At 74.9% G+C, this 2,808-nt stretch overlaps 1 protein-coding gene across 1 annotated transcript in view; it reads left to right on the forward strand.

Annotated features, from left to right (window-relative positions):
• Positions 1 to 1,421, forward strand: part of LOC125755496 (basic salivary proline-rich protein 2-like) — a 4,442-nt gene extending 3,021 nt beyond the window's left edge. The window contains exons 4-5 of the mRNA XM_049112985.1: positions 492 to 845; positions 903 to 1,421. Coding sequence (XP_048968942.1) covers positions 492 to 845; positions 903 to 1,421 — 873 coding nt within the window. The remainder of the gene's footprint in view (positions 1 to 491; positions 846 to 902) is intronic.
• The last annotated feature ends 1,387 nt before the right edge of the window (positions 1,422 to 2,808 follow it).

Here is a 2,808-nt window from a genome sequence, read left to right on the forward strand (position 1 = left end):
CGCCCCAGGCGGGAGGCTGGCCCGACCCACACGCGCCCGCCGAGCCACCGCCGGCGGCGACTCGGCTCGGGAGCGGGCGGCGGCACAGACAGCCAGCCGGCCGCTAGCGCGGCACACACGCACACACACGGGGTGAGTGGCCGTGGGGGGGGGGGCGGCGGGCCCGCCCCAACCCCCCGGCCGCGCGCACGCTCGCACACGCACGCGGGCAACACACCCCGCACCGGACGCCGGCCCGGCCGGCGGGATCCTCCCCCGTCTCGGAGGGGGGAGGCGCAGGCCGCGGTAGGTAGGCAAAGAGCGGCACTCTGCCCAAACACGTCGCGACGGGAGTCCAACCCCGCGTCGCTGGCCAACACTACACGCGCAGAGGAGGGGCAGCGGCTGGGGGCTCCGGTACCCCAAGGCACCCTCTCGGATCGCTAGAGAAGGCTTTCTCACCGAGGGCGCATCGCCCCCACCCGTTCGTCCTCCCAAACGGGCCCCACCAGGCGGCGCTCCGGGGCCGACAGGGCTCGCGGGGCGGGGGGCGGATCTCCGGCAAGGGACAGGCACAGGGCAACCCCGAGCGCTCGCGGCCGGTGCCCCATCGAGGGACGCCACCCCCGCCTCGCCCGCGCACGGCGTGGTCACGTCACCGCCCAGAGGAGAGAGCTCCCCGCCTCCGCGAGGCGGGCGAGAGAGAGAGGGACGGAGACGGGGACACGACCCGTGCCGGGGAGAGAGGGGCAGCCCCTCGGGCTGGCCAAGCGCCGCGGCGCTGCCCGGCCCGCCGCGGGCGCTCACGAGCCCCCGCCAAGTCCTCCGAGTCACACCGCCCCACGCCACCACCCCCCGCCGGCACGGCGAGGGGGGGAGGAGAGGAGAGGGGAAAGGAAGACGAGCGCCCGCGCCCCCGCCAGGGGCACGGGTGCGCCTCCCTTGCCGACTTCTTTCCACCACCCGCTCCTCGGACACGCCGACGACGGCGGCGGCAGCCCGAGGGGAGTCGCCGGGGAAGGAACGACGCCACCGCTCGGCCTCAGGCACCTGAGGCGACCTGGAGCGCTCCAGGGGCACCACGGAGGCCGGGCGCAACGCGCTCAAGCGCGCCCAGGCGGGCGGTGAGCAGCGCGGCGTCGGGCCGGCCCTCCCCGCGGAGGAGGGAGGGCCGCTCGCCACGGACCCAGGGCCTTCGGGAAAGGCCGGCGAGAGTGTCCCGCCGCGTCCGAGGACCCCGGTCCCGCCAGCGCCGCGAGGCAGAAGGCGGGAGGCCGGGGTCGGGCCGGAGTCCGCACCACCCCCAACCACGGCGCGCGCCCCCCGCGCACCCGCCACGACGGCCGGGCGCGGAGGAGCCGGGGAGGGAGGGGCCCGCGGCAGAACGAGAAGAGCGGTCGCATCCGCCCGTGGACGCCCGTCCCTCGTCTGACGCGGCTTAGGCCCGGCCCAGGAGAGCACGAGATCACCACATCGATCGATCGGCAGCAAGCTGCGGCCCGAGGGGGCTTCCCGAGGAGCAAAAGCCCAGCGAGGACGGCGACCGGGGGGACCTGCTTTCCGCCTCACCGGCAAGCCCCTCGACCCCCGGGGGGGGGGGGGGGCAGGAGCGACCGGACAACCCCAGACACCAGCGGGGGACGCCTGACACGCGGCACGGAGCCTTGCGAGACAGGGTTGTCACGGCCACGGCCGGGGTGCCCACGGCATGGACGCAACGGGGGTAAAAGACCCACCGCCACCTGCCCACACCGCCCCTCCCTCGGGTGCCGGAGACCGGGAGGGCGACACCGCGACCCGGGCCCACTGGAGTCCAGCACGAGAGCCGGCGCGCAGGCCCAGGCGGACGGCTCAGGCTCCAGCGAGCGAGGACAGGGACCGGCTCGGCCGCGCGGTCAAGCCCGGAACCCCACCCGCGCCCAGGGCCCACATCTCTAAGGCGAGCGACGGACGGACCGGCTGTCTTTTACTCTTGCCTGTCGTCTGTCTGCTGTCGCCGAAAACACAACGTTGGTCAGCACCTACCTGCAACAAAAAATGTTCATCTCGGGCAAGAAAATAACCGCGCCTGCCGGGCGGGGACCAGCCACAGGTCACCGCGACCTCCGGGACCGTGACACGGCCACTGTCCCCAAAACCTGCCCCACGGCGCCCCCCCACCCCCCACCCCACGGAGCCCCAGGGCTATCTGGTCGACCCAGGGAACGCGGGGGGGGGGGGGGAGGGGAGGAGGGGCGATACGCGGTCGGTGGAGACGCCACGCCGCCACGCCGCCACGCCGCCACGCCGCCACGCCGCCAAGCCAGTGATCTCCGAGAGGAGACTTTGAAAAATCATCAAAGTTCTCCGGAGCAGGCACCGTGGCGGAGGCCGTCCCCCGCGGCCCTCAGGACCGCCCGTGCCTACCGCCGTCCCCAACCCCGGCTCGGGCCAGGGGAGGTGGAGGGCCACGCGCGGCAGAGGCAGCCTCACCGGGAATCGCCACCGGGCCGGACGCCCGAACGGACGGCCCGCCCACCCCGCGTGGCACCCGGTCCGACCCGCCCGGGACCCACCTCCGCAGCGGTCCTCGGAACAAGGGGAGAAAATCGCGTCCGACGCCCGGGACCCCCACACGTGCCCGCAGCCGGGTCCTGTCGCGCCACCCACGGGCTTCCCCTCCAGGCTCAGACCGGTCCCCGTCGCCAGGGCGTGACCACGGGAGACAACCGAGTGACACGGAAGGAAGGCCCGAAGATCGCCCGGAGCCACAGGACGGACGGCGGGACACACCCTGTCCCCACGCCCCCGAGGCGGCCCAGGTCGGTCCGCGCGGGCGGAGGAGGAGCC

The sequence above is a fragment of the Canis lupus genome, chromosome 7 (assembly GCF_003254725.2).
Source record: "Canis lupus dingo isolate Sandy chromosome 7, ASM325472v2, whole genome shotgun sequence".
Lineage (NCBI taxonomy): Eukaryota > Metazoa > Chordata > Mammalia > Carnivora > Canidae > Canis > Canis lupus.